Source organism: Macaca nemestrina, chromosome 8, assembly GCF_043159975.1.
Source record: "Macaca nemestrina isolate mMacNem1 chromosome 8, mMacNem.hap1, whole genome shotgun sequence".
In the NCBI taxonomy this organism is placed as follows: Eukaryota; Metazoa; Chordata; class Mammalia; order Primates; family Cercopithecidae; genus Macaca; species Macaca nemestrina.
In genome coordinates this window covers 51,591,802-51,616,683 of record NC_092132.1, presented here as the reverse complement: position 1 = coordinate 51,616,683, position 24,882 = coordinate 51,591,802, and the positions used below count along the sequence as shown (strand labels likewise).

General features: G+C 36.9%; 1 protein-coding gene across 10 annotated transcripts in view; it reads left to right on the top strand.

Annotated features, from left to right (window-relative positions):
• The window catches only part of LOC105497251 (transmembrane protein 67), a 63,672-nt gene that overhangs the window by 28,768 nt on the left and 10,022 nt on the right, over positions 1–24,882 (top strand). For all 10 annotated transcript variants that reach the window (XR_011606882.1, XR_011606880.1, XR_011606881.1 and 7 more), the window contains 12 exons: positions 1,856–2,012; positions 3,162–3,285; positions 5,075–5,180; positions 8,533–8,589; positions 10,082–10,180; positions 12,267–12,365; positions 12,727–12,813; positions 13,927–14,026; positions 14,121–14,260; positions 16,359–16,499; positions 20,685–20,765; positions 21,829–21,945. Coding sequence is in view for 6 of the 10 variants with exons in the window: in XM_011768232.2 (XP_011766534.2) it covers positions 1,856–2,012; positions 3,162–3,285; positions 5,075–5,180; positions 8,533–8,589; positions 10,082–10,180; positions 12,267–12,365; positions 12,727–12,813; positions 13,927–14,026; positions 14,121–14,260; positions 16,359–16,499; positions 20,685–20,765; positions 21,829–21,945 (1,308 nt within the window). In the remaining 4 variants the exon portion in view is untranslated. The remainder of the gene's footprint in view (positions 1–1,855; positions 2,013–3,161; positions 3,286–5,074; positions 5,181–8,532; positions 8,590–10,081; positions 10,181–12,266; positions 12,366–12,726; positions 12,814–13,926; positions 14,027–14,120; positions 14,261–16,358; positions 16,500–20,684; positions 20,766–21,828; positions 21,946–24,882) is intronic.

The window sequence follows — 24,882 nt, the reverse complement described above, 5'->3', positions numbered from 1 at the left end:
TAAATTGTTTATCTGCTTCTAGGCTTATAGGTCTTAAAAAGTAATGCTTACTTCTGAGCATTTTGAAATAACGTAAAAATGCTACTTTTTTTTAAATGACTAATAAAGGTTACTCCCTTCTTCTACCCCCTAATAACAAACAAAAATAATTCCTTCATCTTCCTCCATTTTTTTCTTTCTCCTTCCTTCTCTGACATTCCTTACTTTGGTACCTATTTTGAAATTACATTATCTTACTAAGGAATATTATGAGCCATTAAATACTTGAAAGACATGCATGTATTAGTCCATTCTCACACTGCTAATAAAAACACACCCGAGACTGGGTAATTTACAAAGGAAATAGGTTTAATTGGCTTACAGTTCAGCATGACTGAGGAGGCCTTAGGAAACTTACGGTGACAGGAAGAGAAATACTGAGCAAAAAAGGGAAAAGCCCCTCATAAAACCATCAGATCTCATGAGAACTCTTTCACTATTATGAGAACAGCATGAGGGTAACCGCCCCCATGATTCAATTACCTCCCTCCAGTCCTTCCCATGACACATGGGGATTATAGGAACTACAGTTCAAGATGAGATTTAGGTGGGAACACAGCCAAACCATATAAATTCATTAGTCTGTAAAAATACATCTTGATAAAGTTCCACACACAACCATAGAACAAAACCACAACAAAAAATACCATTATGGAAAGTAGATTGGAAGAATCTACTAACAGTGATTACCTCTGGATAGTGGGGTCAGAAATTGTTTTTGTTTTCTTGTTTATAATTTCCAAATTTTCTACCATGAACATGAATTTACTTCTTTTGTCAGAAATGATTTACATGTTGTTGTTGTTGTTGTTTTTAAAATAAATGTTATTGTGCTTCTAACATAGGCCAGAAAGATCAACATTTATGTAATGCCTGTCTCTGTGTGCTCAGCATTTTATCATTATTATTCCATTTGATTCATAAAATAACTATGTGAGATACATAATATCTGTGCTTCACAGATGAGGAAATTATGCCAAGTAATTAGGTAATTTACTCAAAGACTTGTGTCACATAAACTGTGGAGCCAATGTTCCGTCAGGTTTAAAAAGCATTTTTATTTCATTGAACCTGGCCAACTCTCAAGTTCTTCGTAGTGTAGTAGGCAAAACAGTTATATAGACAAAGAATTGCAAAGAATGTAAGTGTCATTCTATAGGTTTGTATAAGGTACTGATTCCTGGGGAAGTATAGAAAGGCTTCACAAAGTAAGTGATACTTGGGCTTGTATAATGAATATGAGTTTTCCAGGAGAATACAGTGGGGAATGAAATGTCAGACAGAAGCCACATTTGCAATGACAGAGAGGCATACAGTAGCATGGCATATTTAGAAACTACAAGTAGATTAGTATGAATGGACCACCATAGACAGATAGGGAGTAATGAGAGAGAAACCTGGCTTGGTTAATGGAAGGCAGATCATAGACATCATTGTACAGCAGGAGAAAAAATTGGGAATTTATCCCATAGGACAGTAGTTTTAAACCTTTTCACTGATGTACACTTAATATTGAGAATGAAAACATACCTCCTTCATCTGAGTTGAGGCTTAAGAAGTTTTCAAAGTTCTCAAAGCAGTTATTTACTATTAGTGTTTTTGGTCCTTATAAAATAATCATATTTACAGTATTCAGGTTTTGGAAGGCAAATGGAAATGCATATAAACAAGGTAGTATAAAGATATTTTGCACAACTAGAAAAACATTCTGAAGATAATAAATATGCTTGCTAATTTTCAATTGTGATTTTTTTTTTGCTTTTTAGTACTTTAAGTTGCTGTTTTATGTGCTTTTATTTTTAATTTTACTTTTCAGTGTGAGATTCCTATCTCTAAGATCTTAATTGACTTTCCCACTCCTATATTTTATGATGTGTACCTTGAATATGCTGATGAAAATCAACATCAATATATTTTGGCTGTGCCTGTGTTAAACCTAAATCTTCAACACAATAAGATATTTGTGAACCAAGGTAAGACATCCATACATACCACTTTTTTCCCTGAGCAGAAATCAATAAATAAGTTAACCTACACGATAATTTAATAAACCACATAAGAAAGGTCATGAATTCTCTCTTATATGGTTCTATACAATGTACCAAAAAATAAAACAATATATTGATGGTGGATTTAGAAACTTTTACTAATTTTATTACCAGACATATCGTGAAGAAATTATACTGTTGCTGAGGGTATATCCTGAGAAACATTAGTATAACTGTAAATTGGGGCTTTTTCTTCAAGCTGTCCTGAATATGCTTTTTTGGACAAATTAGTTTCTTTTGTTATTACTCATATTATAAAATTCCGCTTTTTCAGGTAATTTGCAGGGAAAAGCCTTCCAAATTTATGCAAAGTTCAAACAATCAGAAGACATTCAAGTCCAAGGCGCAGTGGCTCACACCTATAATCACAGCACTTTGGGAGACCAAGAGGGGAGAATTGCTTGAGCCAAGAAATTCAAGACCAACCCAGGCAACATGATGAGAACCTGTTGCTACAAAAAAAAAAAAAAATTAACTTGGTGTGGTGGTGCAAGCTTGTAGTCCCAGCTACTCTGGAGGCAGAGGTGGGAGGATCACTTGAGCCCAGGTTGAGAATGCAGTGAGCCATGATTATGCTAGTGCACTATAGCCTGGTCAACAGAGTGAGACCCTGTCTAAAAAAAAACAAAAGAGGCCGGGCACGGTGGCTCACGCCTGTAATCCCAGCACTTTGGGAGGCTGAGGCAGGCAGATCACGAGGTCAGGAGATCAAGACCATTCTGGCTAACATGGTGAAATCCTATCTCTACTAAAGAATACAAAAAAATTAGCTGGGTGTGGTGGCAGGCACCTATAATCCCAGCTACTCGGGAGACTGAGGCAGGAGAATGGTGTGAACCCAGGAGGCAGAGCTTGCAGTGAGCCAAGATTGCGCCACTGCATTCCAGCCTGGGCGACAGAGTGAGACTCTAAAAAAAAAAAAAAAAAAAAAAAATCAGAAGACATTCACATGAGTTAGAGAAGGCCATTGTCAGGTGTTTCTTATACTAGTAGCTTTTTGCAGCCATCTTATCTAAAACAATAATTTTATCTTTTAAATTTGTACAGTAAACTTTTTTCTTTTTATAATAAAAGACAGCAACTCTGGCAAGTGGCTTCTAACTCGGCGCATTTTCTTAGTGGATGCAGTAAGTGGACGAGAAAATGACTTAGGAAGTCAGCCAAGAGTAATTCGAGTTGCTACCCAAATATCACTGAGGTAAACAAATGTCTAATGATATTATTTATGGGAAAATATAATGGAAGTGTTTGCCAGTCATTAGTAGATGAAAACAATAAGGAAGTTGGTCAGGTTATTTTAGGTATATGTGTAGATTGGCATAGACCAGTAAAAGTGAATAGCCAAGGGGGAAACTATAACAGAAGAGTGAGGAGTTAGGTCAAAATTCACATGCCAGGTCCCCCTCTAGACCTGCTGAATTAGAATGGGCTGTGAATAGCTAAGTAAATACCAGTGAGCTGAAATTGGTGTTTTAGAAAGAGCTTGCCAGATGGTTGGTGATATTTAGGACTCCCCTATCCTCATTTCTTTCAGTGACTTTTGTTCTGGGTTTACCCAGATTAATTATCAACACCCCCCTCTTCCTAGGATAACCTAACTGTGATCGTACCTTAGGTTAGTACTGCACCACTTAAATTTCTCTTTCTTTTCCAGTGTGAGATCTCTAAAATCTTAGTGACTTTCCCACTGTAATGTTTTATGATGTGTACCTTGAATACACTGATAAAAATCAACACCATAGGCCGGGCGCGGTGGCTCAAGCCTGTAATCCCAGCACTTTGGGAGGCCGAGACGGGCGGATCACGAGGTCAGGAGATCGAGACCATCCTGGCTAACACGGTGAAACCCCGTCTCTACTAAAAATACAAGAAAAAAATTAGCTGGGCGAGGTGGCGGGCGCCTGTAGTCCCAGCTACTCCGGAGGCTGAGGCAGGAGAATGGCGTGAACCCGGGGAGGCGGAGCTTGCAGTGAGCCGAGATCGCGCCACTGCACTCCAGCCTGGGGCACAGAGCAAGACTCCGTCTCAAAAAAAAAAAAAAAATCAACACCATCATCTCACAGTAGTTTGGTACTTTGAAGTACTTCAATATACTTTTTTTTTCAGTTGTTTCATTTTGATTCTCATAATCTTATGAGGTAAACAGTGCAGAAACTTTGTTATGTATCATGCTGAAATCCAAATGTACTGTGTTTTCAGCATTTCTTCAATCTGCTAATACGGTATTCTAGTAAAAATGAAAATGCACCTAGTCAGACTTGATGTGTTCTTGATGAAACCATGGTGGCCCCTAGTGATTGGCACTTTCCTTTTGAATTCACAAACTATACAGTACTAATGCATTGAATTTGTTAAAATGAACCTCACTTTGTGCCATAACCATATTACAGCTGACACTTTTTTTTTAATTAAAAAATTTATTTATTTGTTTATCTTGAGACAGGGTCTTGCTATGTTGTCCAGACTGGTCTTGAACTCCTGGGCTCAAGCAATCTTCCCACCTTGGCCTCCCAAAGTGCTGGGATTACAGGCATGAGCCACTGCACCTGGCTTGACATATATTATTTTGTTAAGAATTCATCTTTCTCTTTTGAAATCAAGATCTTATCTGCCTTTCTTTAGGCTTCATGTAGCACTGTACTTTTGATTATTCCTCAAAGATAGTTTATAGTTCTTCAGTGATTTCATCTGTAAACTTCATAGGACTTGGATTGAGCTTCTAATTTATCTCAGATGGTACATTTTTAGTTTGTTTTTTCTTTAATCTTACACCATCAGATGGTATATTTTAATGTTCAAGTCTTGATCACTGAAGATGGCTTATGTTGTCATCATTAGTTTATGTGTAACCTTCCTTAGTCCTTGTTAACTGATTGGTTCTGAGATCATCAGACAATTCATATTAAATTCAAAACAAATGGTAAATTAAATGTATGTTTAAGGGCCTAGATATACTGATTACTATAAATGTATTTTCTTTTAAATAGCGTCCACCTTGTACCCAACACAATAAATGGAAACATCTACCCTCCCTTAATCACCATTGCCTACAGTGACATTGATATCAAAGACGCCAATAGCCAGTCTGTGAAGGTGAGTTCCTGACTAATCAGTGCCCTTGTATGTATAAATAGAGTATAATACTGATTCAGTTTACATTTTGGTCAAAAGACAGTCTTTTTTTTTTTTTTAAGTTCTAAATAAACCTTTCTCTACATATAGTCAAGTCTTAATTATTTTTTACTAATAATGGTGAGAGGTGAGTTCGTATGGATCCTGAGTATAAAAAAGTAAGAATGGATTATGTTTTTCAGTAGAAGTCTCACCAGCAGCCTAGTATCCTTGTTCGGGATACTGGGGTATGCTGAGGTGTGCAATGTCTGCTCCTGTTCTTTTTGGCCACCTTGCTTTTGTTAAGATTTTGTGGGCCGGGTGCGGTGGCTCACGCCTATAATCCCAGTACTTTGGGAGGCCAAGGCGGGCGGATCACCTGAGGTCCGGAGTTTGAGACAGCCTGACCAACATGGTGAAACCCTGTCTCTACTGAAAATACAAAAATTAGCCGGGGGTGGTGGCACGCATTTGTAATCCCAGCTACTCTGGAGGCTGAGGCAGGAGAATCGCTTGAGCCCAGGAGGCGAAGTTGCAGTGAGCCAAGACCGAGATCACTTCACTGCACTCCAGCCTGGGCAAAAGAGTGAGACTCCATCTCAAAAAAAAAAAAAAAAAAAAAAAAAAATCTTATGTCTTTGCCCAATTAGGCCAGGAACTCAGACTTTACAGTGGGCATATGTGTGCTCACCAATCTGTGACCTACTTAATAGAGACATACTTCAACAGGCAGAAGGAGATGATAATTATCAGCATTATAACTAGTACAGCTAACATGAACTAGAGGATGTAGTTTGGACCTGCAGCCAAATAGGTTTCCCACTACTTCGTCAACTAAATTAAACTTAACTACAGGACAGAAGGCCTCTTCTGCCTGGGTGGGCCTGTATATGGAAGCGAGACCTCTTAGGCTGCACTACAGAGAATGAGCTTAGAGAAGGTTGAGCTACACATGCTCAGTTCCTCTTCTCAACTTCTCCAGTCAGATAAAGCATCTTGCTTTGAGGAGGGATAAATGAGAGAGGGATAGAGGTAAAAAAACAGAGGTAATTCTTCTATATTTTTCCTCCTAGAGATTAAGTGGCTATTCCCTTCTTTCTGTAAAAACATGAGAAGTGGAGCATAGCATTTCTTACCTCCAAACTCTGTAAGAACTTTGAATTTCTACTATTTTACTTCTGTATTTTAATATTCTAGTTCCTTCAGCCGGTGCTTTTGGCCTCTCTATTGTGCTTGTACTTGTACTTGACTGCTATTGGATTCAAACTTTAATTAAGTAAAAATACATATGTAGTATAACTTTTAAAGATTTTCCATCCTCATTTGTATTACCTAATCCAGTGCTAAAATTAGTTTCCATTGACCGAGCTTGCATACACTGTAATGAGAGGAGAAGAAAATCCAAAACATACTTGGTAACAACAAAAGACTGCCTGGTTTAAAACTTCCTGGAGGGGTGTTATGAGTAATCAAGAATATATTTATTTTCAGCTTGACCAACATAGTGAAACCCTGTCTCTACTAAAAATACAAAATTAGCCAGGCATGGTGGTGCATGCCTGTAATCCCAGCTGCTTGGGAGGCTGAGGCAGGAGAATCACTTGAACCCGGGAGGAGGAGGTTGCAGTGAGCCAAGAGCGTGCCATTGCATTCCAGCCTGGGCAACAAGAGCAAAACTCTGTCTCAAAAAAAATAAAATAAAATAATTGTGTGTGTGTGTGTGTGTATGTATATATATATATATTTATTTTAATGTAAAACACTTCTGAGTCTTTTCTTTAAATATTATTCTTGTCCAAAATAATTCTAAACTAAGCCTTGATAAATTGAAAAATAACAAATAGAAAAAAGTTAAGTCCGCTGGTTGTGGTGGCTCACGCCTGTAGTCCCAACACTATGGGAGGCCAAGGTGGGCAAATCAGTTGAGGTCAGGAGTTAGAGACCAGCCTGGCCAACATGGTGAAACCCTGTTTCTGCTAAAAATATAACAAAAAAAAAAATTATCTGGGCATGGTGGTGGTTACCTGTAATCCCAGCTACTTGGGAGGCTGAGGCAGGAGAATTCTTGTTGCTTGAACCTGGGATGTAGAGATTGTAGTAAACCAAGATTGCACCACTGCACTCCAGAGTGAGACTGTCTCAAAAAAGAAAAAAAAAAAAAGTTAAGTCATGAAACTACATGAAGTCTACCTCAAATTATTCTAATTATAAAATATACAATTCTTTCATCATTTCTTAATTTCTCATGGCAGCTGTTGCAAAATTTTACATCAGTTGTAAACATCCAACTATGTCTCTGCTCTTTATCTAGTCTTGAGCAGATCAGGACCATCTAACATGAATTCCTTAAGATTTCCTCTTTAATATTTCAGAATCTCTGTTTCATTGTCCTTCCCATTTCTTGTTCCTGTTTCCAAGAAAGAAGGTCCCCTCCTCTCTTCCTAAACTAATCTTCTATCTAAACTCATTTATAGTACATTTTCCAATATCCTGTTCCATCCCTAATGTCTTATTCAGACAGCCTCTCTGCGAGTCCCTTTCCTTTGTTTATAAAAACTCTCAGATTTCCTTATCTTAAAAACAAACTAAAACAACCAACCAAACAAACAAACATTTTATTCAGTTCTGCCAGCTGCCCAGCTTGCTAATGTATCTCTTCATTTCCCAACCATTTACTCTTTCATCATTTGCAGTCTGGCTCTTGCCATTTACTTCTTTGAAAACCTCTTTCATGAAAGTCAGCGATGGTTTCCACGTATAGTGGCTTTCTTTACCTTGACATTTATACAACATTTGAAACTGTACTCAATGTCCTCCTCCTTCTTGAAACTCCCTATTCTGTGACCATGGTAAGACTTAAGTATCTTCCTCTCCTACCCCTCACAGTCCTCTTCTCTGACCTTTTACTAGGTTCTTCTTTCTCTTGTCTCTTAACGTAGTGGTATCTTTAAGATTTTGTTCAGATCTTTGATTAATCTATGGTTTAGCAACTGGTGGTTTACCCAGTTGCTAAATTCCTAATGTACAAGTTTAGTCAAATTCCTCAGTTACAGAAGTCTATCAGAAAATGAAATATGATTAGTCTGTGCATGAATTTAACTTATCTCCTAACAAGCCCCGTTTTTAATGTGCGTGAAAGAGATATTTAAAGTAGCACAAATAATTCTCAAAAGCATATCTATTTACATGTAAGTAAAGGTCAACTCTAATAATATTGATAGTTAGAAACTATAGTGTTTATGGTAAAACCCAGCTACAAATGTGTTTTTATAAGAAAAGTAAGTTTGTATTACATAATTTCAGTATAGCTAATTTGTTTTGTTTTAAATACCAGGTTTCTTTCTCAGTCACATACGAAATGGATCATGGAGAAGCACATGTCCAGACAGATGTAAGTTTATTTTAACCTATTAAAATATATACAGTGTATTTTATAATTAAATAATTTCAGATGTGCAAGAAAGTTGCTAAAACAAATTTGCCAGATACTCTTTCCCCAGCCTCCCCTAATGTTAGCGTACATAACCTTAGCACAATGATCATAATCTGGAAATTAATATTGATGTAGTCCTATTAACTCATCTACATGCTATTTGAATTTCACTATTGAATTTTTTTCTGTTTTAGGACCCAATCTAGCGTCACATATTGCTTTTAGCTGTCATAGCTCCTTAGTGTTTTACAATGTGTGACAGATTCTTAGTCTTTCTTGACCGTAATACTTTTGAAGAGTACTGGTCCATTATTTTGGCCCTTAATTTGGGTTTGTCTGGTATTTTCCCATGATCAAATTGAGTTCATATAGTTTTGGCAAAGATGCCATCAAAGTGATGCTATAATAATAAATAAAAATAAGTATCTCATGGGGAAGATTCTTTGAAATTATGCAAACATCCTGCTTCTATTCTTCTTATTCTCCCCCTCTCGTTTTTTGTTTTTTTTTTTTTTTGGAGATGGAGTTTTGCTCTTGTTGCCCAGACTGGAGTGCAATGGCATGATCTCAGTGATTCTTTTGTCTCAGCCTTCTGAGTATCTGGGATTACAGGCATGTGTCATCACGCCCAGCTAATTTTTGTATTTTTAGTAGAGATGGGGTTTCTCCATGTTGGTCATTCTGGTCTCAAATTCCCAACCTCAGGTGAGCCACCGCACCCAGCCGGCCCTCTTAATTTAATTTTATTTTATTTTAGATGGAGTCTCACTCTATTGCCCAGGCTGGAGTGCAGTGGTGTGATCTCGGCCCACTGCAACCTTCACCTTGCTGGTTTAAGCAATTCCCCTGCCTCAGCCTCCCTAGTAGCTGGGATTACAGGTGCATGCCACCACACCAGGCTAATTTTTTTGTATTTTTAGTAGTGACGGGGTTTCACCATGTTGGCCAGACTGGTCTTGAACTCCTGACCTTAGGCAATCCACCCGCCTCAGCCTCCCAAAATGCTGGGATTACAGGCGTGAGCCACCACACCCAGCCCTCTAATTTTATTGAATAGCATCGATTGATGATTCTTACCTGCAGAAAGTTTCACTGTGATATTTGCCTGATGGTGATTTTCTGTTTCCCTAATTACTTTTTTATTTATTTGGAACTTTACTATAAGGAGAAACTCTCCCTTTGCTCACATTATTTATTCGATTATTTATTTTTAAATCAGTGTGAACTCGTATTTATTTTATTCTAGTAATTATAATATGTTACTATTTGTTTTCTTGTTCAAATTGTCCCACATTTGGCCATTACAAGTTCCTCCAACTTGACTCCTGTGTCCTTTCAACATGTCCCACCCCACCATTTTTTTGAGCACTTCCTTACTTTCTGTTCACAGTGTTTTTGAACACCAATGAGAGAAATTACATAAATTCTCAATTGTTCTTTTGTTTTTTAGATTGCTTTGGGTGTATTGGGTGGGCTAGCTGTTTTAGCATCTCTTTTGAAGACAGCAGGATGGAAGAGGCGCATTGGGAGTCCCATGATTGACTTACAGGTATAATCTCAGCGGTTTTTAAATAATATTTTAATCTTTTGACTCTTCTGGATCCTTTTCATAAGACACAGCTAGAGGATAAGTAAAGAAGTTGCATTGAATTTTTCTGGGGTATGTAATTAGGATAAGTATTGCTGGGTCATATGGTAAATGCATACCTCATTTTCTTCCCACCATACTGTATGCCAGTCTATATTCCTACCAGCAATGCTCTTCTTATTTCTGCACAAACTTGGCAACACTTGATATTTTTCCAGCCTTTCCAATTTTTGCCAATCTCATGGCATATAGTAGTATGTCACTGTTGATTTCATTTTCATTTCTCTGTACTCTTCATATACATTTTAATCATTCAGGTTTTTCCTTCTGTTAACTGCCTGTTTATATCCCTTGCCTACTTCTCTATTATGTTTCCAGTTTTTCTTGTTTATGTGAAGGATTTTTTTTATTTTCTAAATAGTAACCCCTTTTTGGTTTCTGATGTTGAAATATATGAACAAATAAATATGTGACCCATCTGTCATTTTTATCCATGTGGTCCTTTGTTTAACAGAAACTTTCAGGTTTGATTTTGTTTTTGTTTTTGTTTTTGTTTGTTTTTTTGAGACAGAGTCTCACTCTGTCACCAGGCTGGAGTGCAGAGGCACGATCTTGGTTCACTGCAACCTCCACCTCTCGGGTTCAAGTGATTCTCCTGCCTCAGTCTGCTGAGTAGCTGGGATTACAGGCATGCACTACCTTGCCTGGCTAATTTTTGTATTTTTAATAGAGACGGGGTTTCACCATGTTGGTCAGACTGGTCTTGAACTCCTAGCCTCATGATCCACCCACCTCGGCCTCCCAAAGTGCTGGGATTACAGGCATGAGCCACCACGCCTGGCCAGAAACTTTTAGTTTTGATATCATCATATCTGAATATTTTTTCAGTGCTTTTAGGATCTTGTTTAGGAAAACCTTCCCTATATCAAGATCACAAAGATAGTCCACATTTTATTCTATTAACTTTATACTTTCACTTCATATTTAACCTTTTATTTTTATCAAACATTTAAAAAATATTTACCATGTACCAGGCACTTTTTAAAGCTTTATGTATGTAATTTTCTTAATCCTCACAGTAGCTCTTTGAAGTTAGGTTATTATCATTATTCGCATTTTACACATGATGAAATTGAGGCAAAGGTTAAATTTTCTACTCGCTTGATTTTTACAGCAACTCAGTAATAGACATTTCCATTTTGCCGATGAAGAACATGAGAAAGGTTACCGGGTAACTTTAACCAAAGTATCTTTCTGATTCCAAAGCCAGTGAGCTAAGGAATCAGCAGGGGGACTTGATTTACTACTTGGGATAGTCCAGAAAGGCTTCCTAGAGAAGTGAACTTTAAGTGGGATTATCTCTTCATTCTACAGTAGTCACTGAGGCTCTACTGTCTAAGTGTCTGGCACTCTGCCAGGAACTAGAGGATGTGATAGTGAGCAAAGACAGACATAGTCTGTGCTCTCAGAAATCATGAGAGCTTGCCAGAGAGAGAAAGAGAAGAATATTTGGTAAAACAATGCCCATTTTATTCCACAAAATATTCGAGATGAAAGTATGGAGTGGTTAGTCATTGACTAACTACATGACTAGAACTGGCAGATGAGGCTAAAAAGTTAATTTTGGCCCATATTGTGAAAGACCTTGTGGATCAGGAATTTATATTGCAGTGAGGAGTTGTTCATTTTTAACAAGGGAAGTGACACAATCCAATTCACATTTTAGAAAACTAACTCTGGTGTTAGTGTGGAGGAGAGATTAAAGGGGACTAAGAGAAAATTAGGAAGCAGTTCAATTTTCTTAGATAGTGAAAGATGAGAAGAGTTGAAAAAAGAGGCTACCAGGAATGGCCAGAAAGGTAAGGAACCAAAAGGTAGCAAGGAGGAGGAAGCAGGTGGTCTTTATAGCCAGATCATATGTGGATATGTGAAACGAGGTTTCAGGCTTAAGAAACGTAGTGGATGATGTATAAAAGTGGTAATATTACTAAAAGTGGTTTATACATTGAGTCTTAAACAGCTGTTAATTCGTTTTTTTTAATTGCAGACAGTTATGAAATTCTTGGTGTACTATGCTGGTGATCTGGCCAATGTTTTCTTTATCATCACAGTGGGAACAGGTCTTTACTGGCTTATTTTCTTCAAAGTGAGTGAGTTTCTGAATTTACCCCAACTGCCAATATCGGAATAATTGAAAAATTTTCTTTATAAAGGAACTATTTTTGTTTGGGAGAATTTTTGATCAACAGTATTAAGAAAAGTGCCCAACTCTCCATTCCTTGAGTGTGCTGAGCTTATCGATCACATCGCTATCTTCCTCTTTTATGCTTTCTTTGGTTTTTAAATTGTGCTTAAGAAAAACCTTGTTCAATTGGAAGACTTACGTGGGAGGATCCTGTGAGTCCAAAATTGAGTCCTGCCCGGGCAGCATACTGAGACCCTCCTTTCCCAAAAAAAAAAAAAAACACTTTGTGTGATTATATTTAATCAAGTAATTTTTATTATAGGCACAGAAGTCTGTCTCTGTTTTGCTACCAATGCCAGTTCAGGAAGAACGTTTTGTCACTTATGTTGGATGTGCCTTTGCTCTGAAGGTAAGTTTTAAAGGACAGGTTACCAAATTTAAAAGGCCTGCTAATGAACTAATAAGTCTTTAAAATTAAAATGCTTTCAAAAATCTTTGGTGTGAAATTCACTTTGGTTTTGAAAGAAAGCATTAATTATTTTATGCAGTAAATTTACTTTTATTTGTAGTAGATGCTCAGTCTGAAAATCTGCCTTAAATATTTTTTTCAAAGAAGCCATAAATTTGTATGGCTTATTTGATAAAATGATATTTCAGTATATAACTTTCCTTAAAGTCTGATGATACATTCACAATGGGACAAAATGTCTTCAGGCATGAATTTTGTCTCCATTAATCAAGGATAAAGTGTTGAGATCTTAAAGCTGTTTTGTCTGTCTCCAGATTCCTTTGCTCCTTTCTTCCTATGACCCCCATCCTGAACTCAGTGTTCTCTATCAATGTAGGTGAAGCTCTTTATATGCCTCTTGATAGTCCTTATCCCATTGTACTGTGAATATTAAGTGTCTCCTTTTTCCACTGGCTGGGAGCTTCTCGAAGTGAAGTATCCCATACTTAGATTTTTATCCTTTATTTGATCAATAATGCAGCAACTAGAAAGAATGCCTCAGTTTAAACATATTGCTTCTATAAATGAGAAAGATGTGTTTCAACAACGCATTCTGTAAAAATCAGAAATCTTAATAGCAGAAATAGAAAAAACAGACAGAGCATTCAAAAACTTTAGGAAAAACAAGCTATAGTTGAAAATATCTTTACTTATAAAGAAGTCAACTGATCTACAAAACGAGGTGTGCTTCTAGAATCTTTGGGAAAGAGTCAATTATATAAGTCCCTATGTGAGGAGGAAAAATGTCTCCTCTTTTCATATTCCTATTTTAAAGAAATAAATAAAAAGGGAAGGTAAAGTAAAATGTATATGAAAATTCTGTGAATTTGGTGATTCCAGGTTATCTGATGAGCTTCTAATGATCCCCTAGTGGTATTATAACTTCATGTGAATTCACTTATAAACGTATATGTTCTTGTGATAACAGTATGTTTCTTAAAGAGTCAATATTGGTTTTATAAGCAGGCTTAATGCTGGTACTCTTTCAGGTGTTTTATTATATGTCATTCTCAGGCACTACAATTTTTGCATAAGCTCATATCGCAGATTACAATAGATGTATTCTTTATTGATTGGGAGCGACCTAAAGGAAAGGTTCTTAAAGCTGTTGAAGGTAAGTGAAATATACATTTGTACCAAAATTCTTTTGCTATCCTTGCAGAGCAAAGGAGGTAGAATTCTTTTACTCATTTTATTTTTCTGACCAGGTGAGGGTGGTGTACGAAGTGCCACTGTTCCTGTAAGCATATGGAGAACATATTTTGTAGCAAATGAATGGAATGAAATTCAGACTGTGAGAAAAATTAATTCACTATTTCAAGTACTTACTGTCCTCTTCTTTTTGGAGGTATAAACTGTTTTGATGTGATTATATGCAACTTACATGTACCTTATAAATATTAAACTAATATAATTCCAACTAAGTTTTCATGAAAGTGGAAGATTTCTCTAAAGGTTGAAATATTGTTGTGAAGCCATTAAAAAGGAGTGACTTTATGTTATATATTTTACCACAATTTTTTTTTTTTAAGTTTACCATCTTAAGCATTTTTGAGTGTAGAGTTTAATAGTGTTAAGTCAGCCAGGCGCAGTGGCTCACGCCTCACTTTGGGAGGCCAAGGCAGGCGGATCACCTGAGGTCGGGAGTTTGAGACCACCCTGGCCACCATGGAGAAACCCTGTCTCTCCCAAAAAATACAAAATTAGCTGGGCATGGTGGCACATGCCTATAATCCCAACTGCTCGGGAGGCCGAGGCAGGAGGAGTGCTTGAACCCGGGAGGCGGAGGTTGCAGTGAGCCAAGATCGCGCCATTGCATTCCAGCCTGGGCAAAAAGAGCGAAACTCCATCTCAAAAAAAAAAAAAGATAGTGTTAAGTACATTCGCATTGTCATGCAAAATCATCATCACCATTCATCTCTAGAACTCTTCATCTTGCAAAACTGAAACTCCATACCCCTTAAACAACCCTGTACCCATTCCCTGCTACACCTAACCCCTGGCAACCACCATTCTATAATACTTCCTGTCTCTGTGTGTTTGACTGCTTTAGGTGTAAGGGGTGGCTTTAAAACCAATAGTTTGTATCAGAAGCCCTCGGGGATCTTTTGTAAAATACCTATGCTCGGGCTCACCCTTAGAGACTATGTTTGATTTAGTAGCTTTGAGGTAACCCCAGGTATCTATATTTTGAAAAAGCTCCCTACTCCCTGATCCGTATTCTCCCCTGCATTAGAATCACTATTATAAGTTTGATATTTTTCAACTAATTTTTATTGAAAACTTACTATAGACTATGTTCTGTGCTAAGAGCTGGGGCTAAAATGAACAAGATGCAACATATTTATTATACATTTGCAGTTCATGGATTTAGTTGAAATTATTAAAGAAAGTATTCAGTACTAAGTATAAGACTGAACATGGAAACCGTTTATATGGGAATAGGTTTTCTCAGGAATTATCTGCTTAATTAAGATTGAATATAAATCATTAACTCTTAGGTCTGTCTGTCTTCCCTCTTTTTTCTTCTTTCTTTCCATTCTCTTTCCCCTTTCCCTTCCTTTATTTTTGTAAAACTGGTAGAAGACTGTTTGTATCCTTAGAGCCTTTAAATAATATGAGCAATACTTCCAAAATTCACTTGAAGTAGTATTTTGGTTTTTCTTAAATGAACAGATAAAATTTATATATGTTTATAGTTTACAATACAGTGTTTTGATATATGTATTCATTGTGGAATGGCTAAATCAAGCTAGTTTATCTGTTACCTCACATACTTCTTTTCTTTTTGAAGTTGTGTGTGTGTGTGTGTGTTTAGGAGTTTCCTCAGCTTTAAAAGATGTTACATGAAAAAGTTTTATAGTCAAGTAAGTTTGGAAAATATTGGATTCAGTATAATCATGTAGTACCTTTTACTGTAAAACTTCTCAGAGCCTTTATTCTACAAGGGTGGGAAGCATGGAAGTGAGTGTAATGGATGGACCAAATGTATTTAAACATAGATTATTTTTTCAAAGAACTTATGCCCTTTAGAAGACATTTTGTAATATACTGTTTTAAAGTATAAAAATGTTTAGTACAGTGCCTGGCACATGTCAAATACTCATGAAATACTAGTTGTTGGTTTCCCTCATTGGTAGTTTACTAATGAAAGTTTTATCCTTTGAATTAAATTTGTATTCCTGTCAGTGTGTATGACAATAAGGTTATATTTGACCCTTAGTCATATTGAGAAGAATGCCAAATGAACTAACTAAATATTGTGTAATAAATACTTTGTAGTTAAGATACTGGATAATAATTATTTTTATCTAGATTTTCTACTGTTTATACAAACTTGGATATTTTAGTTTTTCAAGGTGAGTAGGGAGAGGTTTTCTATTTTCAGTCAAGTAGTTTTCTTTATCCATGTCTGTTTAAATTATTACTTTTCCTTTTTACTCCAGGTTGTGGGATTCAAGAACTTGGCATTAATGGACTCATCTTCTAGTCTTTCTAGAAGTCCATCTAGCTATGTAGCTCCTTATAGCCGCATTTTGAGATATGCAGTGTCTGCTGCTCTTTGGCTAGCCATTGGAATTATACAGGTAAGGAATTATACAGGTAATATTACTTCTAAGTAACATTACTTATTTATAACTCTGCTTACTTACTGATTATCATCAAACATTGACCACATCCTTCTTTCTGTAGCAGAAAGAAGGTGACAAGAGCAATAAGCTAATAGTCAGTTCTTTTTTTTTTTTTTTTTTTTGAAACAGTCTTCACTCTGTCGCCCAGGCTGGAGTGCAGTGGCATGATCTTGGTTCACTGCAGCCCCTGCCTCCCAGGTTCAAGCAATTCTCCCACCGCAACCTCCTGTGTAGCTGGGACTGTAGGCGCCCACCACTACATCCAGCTAATTTTTTTGTATTTTTAGTAGAGATGGGGTTTCACCATGTTGGCCAGGCTGGTCTTGAACTCCTGACTTCAGGTGACCCTCCTCCCCTCCCAAAGTGCTGGGATTACAGGTGTGAGCCATCACACCCAGCCAGTAGTCAAGTCTTACATTGTGTTAGTCACTGTACTGATTAACTACTGTTGATCCATCACTTCTTGGCCTTTAGGCTAAGATCAAGTGTAATTACTGTTGATCCTTGAACAACATGGGGTTAAACTACTTGAACTCATTGACAGTAGAAAATACAGTGTTCACAGAATGCAAATTCTGCATCTGTAGAGGGTCAACTTTCTGTACAGATGGGTTCCAGCAGGACTGAATGTGGGACTTGAATATGGGTGGATTTTGGTATACTTGGGGTTTCTGGACTCAATCCCAACATACTAAAGGACAATTGTAATTGCTTTATACCTAATAATGCCTCAATCTTTATAATAGCCCTCAGAGATAAGCTCTGTTATTATCCTCATTTTATAGATGAGGAAACTGAGACACAGGAAGGCTAAAAAAATTGCCTGAAGTCATGTGACTAGGAACTGACAGAACTGGAATTTGAACTCAGACAGCCTGATTTCAGAGTTCACATTCTTGTCGATAGTGGGGCTCTGAAGGGCCTTTGAGAGTCTGCAGCTTTATAGTCATAGGACAGACTCCTTGTTTAGTTTATATGTAAATACAGGGACAGATAAGCTACCCTAAATATGTTGTTTTCTTTTGAAACATAACTTATTGTTTACATTTATTTATATATCATGAAACCTTACTCAAATTGCTCATACCCCTTGTGGAGTTTTTCTTGAAATATTTATTAAAATGACTAAAAGTAAAAATAAGTCTTTTTAGCCTCAGGTCCCATGGATCTAGTAGAGGCTATAAAGAAAAAAAAAAAAAAAAAGGAAAGAAAAAAAGGAAAAAGAAAGAAGCAGCAGCAAGCATCTAACTTTCAGGTACTCATAAACAGAAAGAGTCCTTCTGTTTAAAATTTCCTTAACTTTTATAATCAGCACATGAAGATAGGACCTCTAGAGAGACCAATTTTAACTTCCTATAGCTGGCTAATAGCTATCTACCTAGAACAGCCTACTTTTAAGGATCTTTTGAGATTTTTGTTTGTTTGGTTTTTGTTTTTAGAGACAGTCTTCCCCTGTCTCCCCGTCTGGAGAGCAATGATGCAATCATAGTTCACTGCAGCCTCAACCTCCCGGGCTCAAGCAATCCTCCTGCCTCAGTCTCCTGAGTAGCTGGGACTATAGGCACATGCCACCACACCCAGCGATTTTTTTTTTTTTTTTTTTTTTTTTGAGACAGAATTTCACTCTTGTTGCCCAGGCTGGAGTGCAATGGCGTGATCTCGGCTCACTGTAACCTTCGCCTCCCAGGTTCAAGCGATTCTCCTGCCTCAGCCTCCCAAGAAGCTGGAATTACAGGGGCCTGCCACCATGCCCAGCTAATTTTTGTGTTTTTAGTAGAGACGGGGTTTCACCATGTTGGCCAGGCTGGTCATAAACTCCTGAGCTCAAGCTATCCTCCCATCTTGGTCTCCCAAAGTGCCAGGATTACAGGTGTGAGCCAGATTGAAATATTTTTAAGAGAGCATATTCTTAGAGAATTAGGTCCAGGTGGTGGTATTCAGTAATCTGTGTATTAACTTTTTAAATATATATTTATTTTAAATTGATGAGACTTACTCAAACTTGAAACTACAGGGATAGAGTTAGTAAAGGACAGCTGACAACCAGAAAAAGAAAACAAACATATTAGAATTGGAAACAAGATAGAATCAAAAGACTATGGGGTTTGATGTTTACCATCAATGTAATAGTAAGGAAATATTTTGTACAATATACCAATGTATTTTGTGAGTATATCAGATTCATCTGGATGTAGATAGTCTAAAGCAGTATCATCTGAAACTTTTCATATTTGGTTGAATATAACACAATCAAAAACAAAATAAGAGTGGCTGAAATCAAAGAGAACCTTGTCTTTCCCATGAAAAAGATGAGCAGAGGTCCAAAGTACAGGGCTGGAGTGGAATGGTGGCTTAGTGCTACTGTCAGGACCCAGAAGCCTGTCCTTCTGCCCAGCCACAAGGGACTTCCATCTCCACAGTCCCTTCATGGTCCATAATGGTCAATGAAGTTACAGGAGGGAATTGAAGTAGGTAAGGTCACCTTTTCTTTAACAGCCTTTTCAGAAGTGCCTTTCAACATCTTCTTGGCTAGAACTTAATAGCATGGCCACACCTAACCGCACTAGAACCTTTCAGCTGGGCAGCAGTATATCCTGCTCAAGGAAGGAATCTGTTACTAAGGAGAAAGGGTTGTTGGGACAGCACCTAGCAATCTCAGACACCACCATCTAACTTCATTCTTTGCATCTCACTTTGCTGTCAGCTGGATAGTAAACCTTTTCTCTCCATGGTAATATTCTAAAATGATCAGTGTTTATATATTTGTCAAGAATCTTTGAGAGTTCCTTTAACAACCTGTTACAGTTTTGTAAATTTGTCTAAACTCTTCTTGATTCTAATGATGTCAGGCTTTATTGTTCACTCCTTCTATTTCCTTAAACCCAGCCTCTTCAGCTTTTAAGTGGTGTCTTTTAATTTTTAAACCTTGAATATTGCTGTTTTTGACATCCTTTAAAGAGGTTTAAAATATGTATATATATGCCGGGCGATGTGGCTCAAGCCTGTAATCCCAGCACTTTGGGAGGCCGAGACGGGTGGATCACGAGGTCAGGAGATCGAGACCATCCTGGCTAACATGGTGAAACCCCGTCTCTACTAAAAAAAATACAAAAAACTAGCCGGGCGATGTGGCGGGTGCCTGTAGTCCCAGCTACTCGGGAGGCTGAGGCAGGAGAATGGCGTAAACCCGGGAGGCGGAGCTTGCAGTGAGCTGAGATCCCGCCACTGCACTCCAGCCTGGGTGACAGAGCGAGACTCCATCTCAAAAAAAAATAATAATAAAATAAAATAAAATAAAATATGTATATAGAGTATGTAGGAAAACATTTTCAGCAGTCAGCTACTGTAGATTCACTTATCTATTCATTCACATATTTAAGTGCATTTTATGTACTGGATGCTGTGCTGAGCTTATGGATATGCTGTTACAGGAACAAATGACAGATTGTGCCAAGTGCTGTGAAGAGATGCAGCAGGGACATGAGATAGAAAGTAAAAAGAAGGGAGGAGAGTGGAGGGTAGGAATGGGGGACAGTGGGGACAGCTTTAAATAGGGGAGTTAGGAAATTTTACCTTTTTGTGAAACATGTCTAAAAAGATGTACCAGGTAAAATTTTTATTTATAAAATTTCTGTTTCTACTATTAAATCTAAGAAAATACTGGAAACCATTCCATATGAATTTTTAATACTTTATAGTTAGAATACTAGATATATGCTTTTTATGTGCTGTTCTGGCAGAGAAAATTAATTTGAAAAGTAGAGAATTTTCTCATGTCTTGGAATTTAGATGAGCAAAATGACAAAACCAAACATAATTCTGACCATCGATGCATTGATTTGTCCTACATTTTTAAAAGACTTTTTCTTTCTTCCCACGTGTTTGTCATAGCTTGTTTTAATGACACAGAAAGTTTTCAAAACTCAAAATAGATTCCCTCAATGACTCAACACAATTTCAAAATCCTCCTCCCTTCGACAGAAGACTCAGAAATGATAAGTAGGACTTTATCACATAGGAACTGTTAAAGACCACTGTGCTTTTGGTTGGAACTTTTTTTTTCTTAAGATACTACACTGGCTGTAACAGAAAATTAAAATCCTAAAAGCTAATAAACATAAACTTGGCTTAATGTTTCAGATCGTGTTCTTTGCTGTCTTTTATGAGAGATTTATAGAAGATAAAATTCGACAGTTCGTTGATTTATGCTCTATGAGTAATGTAAGTACTTTCTGACTTCATCTTGCAACTGTTACTTTCCCTTTTTAAAGGTCATGAGTTTGTTAAGAGAGGCTTTAAAAGTCATTTGGTATGACTGAATTTTTGGTCCAATTTTCCACTGGTTGTTAATTCCAGAGATAATTATAATGAGCTACAAGTTAATATTTACTGCCTTAGTTTTTTCATCTTTTTTTGTGTGTTTTGTTTGTTTGTTTGTTTGTTTTTGGAAACGGTCTTGCTCTGTCACCCAGGCTGGAGTGCAGTGGCACCATCTTGGCTCACTGCAACCTCTGGCTCCCGGGTTCAAGCAATTCTCACACCTCAATCTCCTGAGTAGCTGGGATTACGGGTGTGCACCACTCTGCTGGACTAATTTTTTTTTTTTTTTTTTGTATTTTTGGTACAGATGGGGTTTCACCATGTTGGCCAGGCTGGTCTTGAACTCCACCTGCCTCCAGCCTCCCCAAGTGCTGGGATTACAGGTGTGAGCCACTGTGCCCAGCCTGTTTTTTTCACCTTTATTTACAGTTTCTTAATTATGAATTTCTTATGCTTCCAAGTAGTTCATTAATTCCAGCACCCCTGAAAATTGTTTGTATATCAACGCTGTTTCTTCTTTTCCTTTCTTTTTTTTTTTTCTTTTTTTTCGAGAAAAGGCTCGCACTGTAACCCAGGCTGGAGTACAGTGGTGCAGTCGTAGCTCACTGCAACCTTGACCTCCTGAGTTCAAGCAATCCTCCCACCTCAGCTTCCCAAGTAGCTGGGACCACAGGTGTGCACCACCAACGACTCAACTTTTTTTTTTTTTTTTTTGTAGAGAAAGAGTCTCCCTATGTTGCACAGACTTATTTCTCCCTTTCTTGGAAAATATCTTCAATCTCTTTTTCAAACACTTTAAAAAAAAACCTTATTATCCTTGATTACTGTATTATCCTCTTTATATATTTCCCAAGAATACAATCTTCATTATTTTGGGAAAAAGAAAGCAATTTTAAGGAAAACTTAATTTTTTGTTGTTTTGCATAAGAGTTGCTAATTGCTTCTTTTTATTCTCTTTTTATAGATATCAGTGTTTCTATTATCCCACAAATGTTTTGGATATTACATTCATGGTAGATCAGTACATGGGCATGCAGATACTAATATGGAAGAAATGAATATGAACCTTAAAAGAGAAGCGGTATGAAAATGTTTTACATCTTTTTGTTTTTAAGTTGAGAAATGGATTCTTATAAATCTTGGATTTGTTTTTTTTTTTTTAAGTCTTTATTGATAACTTTTTTTTTTTTTTTTTGAGATGGAGTCTCGCTCTGTCACCCAGGCTGGAGTGCAGTGGCCCAATCTTGGCTCACTGCAGCCTCTGCCTCCTGGATTCAAGTGATCCTCCTGTCTCAGCTTCCTGAGCAGCTGGGACTACAGGCATCTGCCACTACACCCGGCTAATTTTGTATTTTTAGTAGAGACGAGGTTTCACCATGTTGGCGAGGCTGGTCTTGAATCCTGACCTCAGGTGATCCACCCACCTTGGCCTCCTAAAGTGCTTGGATTACAGGCGTAAGTCACCGCACCTGGCCTATTGATCACTTTGAAAGTTGCTAGAGGCTGCCGGTCATGGTGGCTCACGCCTGTAATCCCGGCACTTTGGGAGGCCAAGGCGAGAGGGTCATGAGGTCAGGAGATCGAGACCATCTTGGCTAACACAGTGAAACCTCGTCTCTACCAAAAATACAAAAAAAATTAGCTGGGCATTGTGCCGGCGCCTGTAGTCCCAGCTACTCACGAGGCTGAGGCAGAATGGCCTGAATCCAGGAGGCGGAACTTGCAGTGAGCCGAGATCGCACCACCGCACTCCAGCTTGGGCGACAGAGCGAGACTCTGTCTCAAAAAAAAAAAAAAAAAAAAAAAATTGCTAGGAACCAGCTCACCCTGAACATCCACAGAGGCAAAGAATCTAATTTTATCTTGTAGTTCCTATATGAACTGTATTTCACAGTAACCAGATAATTCATGAGGGAAAGTTTCTCTTTATAGAAGAAAGTAGAAGGAATTCTAAGTTAGAAAAATTAACATTTTGCAGCGACTAATGGATTGATGAATGTAATCTGCCATCATCAGTGGATGCTAAACAAGTCATTGTTGACAGGGAACTTTATAATGAGGGATCAGGTTGACGTAATTTAGACGCCCTGTAAATAAAAATAAGGATAACTGACATATACACTTCCTGCCATGATGCAGTAGGAAGTATATAACACCAATGAAGTATTTTTGCCTAAAAAACTGAACCTGAGTATAATCAACCCTCTAGCCTAATCACCAGTTTACAGGAAATACAAGCGATAAAGGGACAAATTAAATAGCGCCATAGAAAGTAATTAGCCAGGTCTGGGTATAGGCTGCCTCACAGGATAAATTACTTAGTGTCTCCAGACAAATCAATGGCATGAAAAGAAAAGGAAGGATGATGGTGGCAGTGTACGAACTATTACATTATAAGAAAGATTTGAAAAACAAACCAATCTGATACAATATGTGGACTTTATTTGGATCCTGATTCAGACAAACCAACTATTTAAAAAATCTGGGAGATTTTTAGTGGACTAAATGTTAAGAAATAACTAATTTTGTTAGGTATGAAAATGGCATGGTAGTTATTTATTTTAAAGTTCTTATTAGAAATGCATACAAAGCATTTACAGATGAAATGACATGGTCTGGGTTTTACTTTAAAATACTCTAAGAAAAAAGAAAATTTGGGAGGATAGATGAAACAAAATTGATAAAATATTAGTAATTGCTGAAGCTAGGTAGTGAATGGTTTACTATTCTCTCTACTATGTACATTTGGAAAACTTCCATAATAAAATGTTTTAGAGAATAGGATGTGCTTAAGCAGAAAAACCAAGAGGATTTAGTGATTAAGGGCCATACCTGTGACTTGTAAGAATTTGATACGTGATAATGGCATTTCAGAGAAGAATTTATTTAATACATTGAACTGGATCACTTGATTAAACATTAGAAATTACCTTGTGATTAAAAAGTTAAATGTAAAACATGAAGCCATAAGAACCTAGAAAAGAATATTTCAGACTGGAGGATGATATTCTAAGGATAAAGAATAGAAAGCATCAAAAAAATATTAATTGATGTTACTTTATTAATATAGTACATTTACATATCAAGCAATCATAAATAAAAGGTAGTAAATTAGAGTAAAATACTTATAATAAATATGACAAAGATATTGATAACAATATTGAAAGATATGCAAATCACTAAGAAAACACTAAATTAAAATCTCAATGGAAAAATGACCAATAGACACTAATAAACCTCTAAAAAGATTTTAACTCATAATCAAAGAGCTGAATATAAAAATAATGATTTTCCCCTCTTCAAATTAGCAAAATTTTTTTAGAAAAGCTAATACTTAATAGCATCAAGGACACAGTGAAATGGGCAATCACAAAGCTACTGGTGGCAGGTTGAATTTATGCAGACCTTCTTGAAAGTGTTTGGGCAACGTATATACCAAGAGCTTTTTAAGGTTCATGATCTTTAATTCACTGATTTTATGAATGTTAACTCAAGGAAAAATTAACAATATGAACAGCTACTTAAATTCAGGATCTTTATCACAGGAATTATTTATAAGGGAAAAAGTATGTAAAAATTGGAGAATATTAAATAAATTCTCTTACCTTTATGGTGAAATCTTAAGTAGATGGTAAAATCATGTTTTATAGAATATTTAATGACATGGGGAATTGCTCAGGCTATAACGTTAAGTGAAAAAGAAGTCATTGTGATCCCAATTTTATGCGATTTATATGTACATCCCTTAGACAAAAGACTGGAAATGAAATTCCTTAATATATCTATATTTCTGGGTGTTGAGACTAGGTAATTTTTTTTCTTTTCTTTTTTGTATTTCTCTTTATTTTGTAAATTTTCTGCAATGGCATGCATGTTTTTAATCAAGAAAAAAAAATTTCAATAAAGAAGTTCACTATATGTATTCTCCCTTTAACTGTGTAGAAAGCCAAGTGCCATATTATGTTTTCAGGTTAGATTTAGACAAAGAAGGAAAATATTAACCTCTGGAGTAGGTGGA